Genomic DNA, 789 nt, shown 5'->3' on the forward strand with positions numbered 1-789 from the left:
AGCCGAGCGCTGCAAGCGGAAACAGCGCGTGAAGGTGGTGGCTGGATCCGGCCCCGGGGCCAGCAGGCTGCAAACCTCTCCAGCCGGACCCTGCCGTGGGGAGCACCCTCGACCCAGCTCCCCATGGAGCGGCCGGGACGTCCTGCAGGGATGTCCAGAGTGTCTGGGGCCACCACGCCGTCCCCTTCCAGGGAGACAGGGATGCCGCATGCCCGCGTCCTGCACCAGGAATATTGCCCAGCCGCCCCCGTGCCACCTCCCACCCACCTAGGGGGTTTCCGCTGGTCAAGCCCCAGCATCATTTTTTCCAGCCGCTTTTCTGCCACCTGGCCCCGGAGACACCCGTGTCCCCGTCACCACCCCGGGCTGGTGCCGTCCCGCTGGGCAGTATGAGCCCCTCGTGCCCAGCTCTGAGCCATGCCGCATGGGAGGGAGCTGTGGGCATGGGGTGCCCGGGGTGCCGGGGGCCAGCCAGGTGCTGGGTGCCGGCAGGGCGCAGGAAGCAGCTGGAGGGAGGCAGGGGACAGTGTTTCCACAGCTGCAGCAGCGCTACCTGCCCACGCACCCGCCCCGGCCCCGCTCCCGGTAAGTCCCCGGGAGATGCTGCGAGAGGAGCTTTGCATGCGGTGCCTGGCCGGGAAAATCCCCGTGGGGCTGGCGGGGATGGGGTGCCCATCATGGGGATCGTCTCCCCTGCAGCATCCCTGGGCGATGGGTCCGAGCCTACCTGGGGGCAGTGGCCCCGGCGAGCGTCCCGGTGGCTTCGGCGCTGCCGGCTTGAAGGCGGGC

The 789-nt window shown here is 70.6% G+C and overlaps 1 protein-coding gene across 1 annotated transcript in view; it reads right to left on the reverse strand.

The window, feature by feature from the left end:
- Nucleotides 1–789, reverse strand: part of MEF2B (myocyte enhancer factor 2B) — a 4,194-nt gene that overhangs the window by 2,635 nt on the left and 770 nt on the right. The window contains 2 exon segments of the mRNA XM_019472196.1: nt 90–184; nt 728–789. The exon segment at nt 728–789 is cut by the window's right edge and continues 44 nt beyond it. Of these exon segments, the coding sequence (XP_019327741.1) occupies nt 90–184; nt 728–789 (157 nt within the window).

This window comes from Aptenodytes forsteri, unplaced genomic scaffold, assembly GCF_000699145.1.
Source record: "Aptenodytes forsteri isolate BGI_AS27 unplaced genomic scaffold, ASM69914v1 Scaffold147, whole genome shotgun sequence".
In the NCBI taxonomy this organism is placed as follows: domain Eukaryota; kingdom Metazoa; phylum Chordata; class Aves; order Sphenisciformes; family Spheniscidae; genus Aptenodytes; species Aptenodytes forsteri.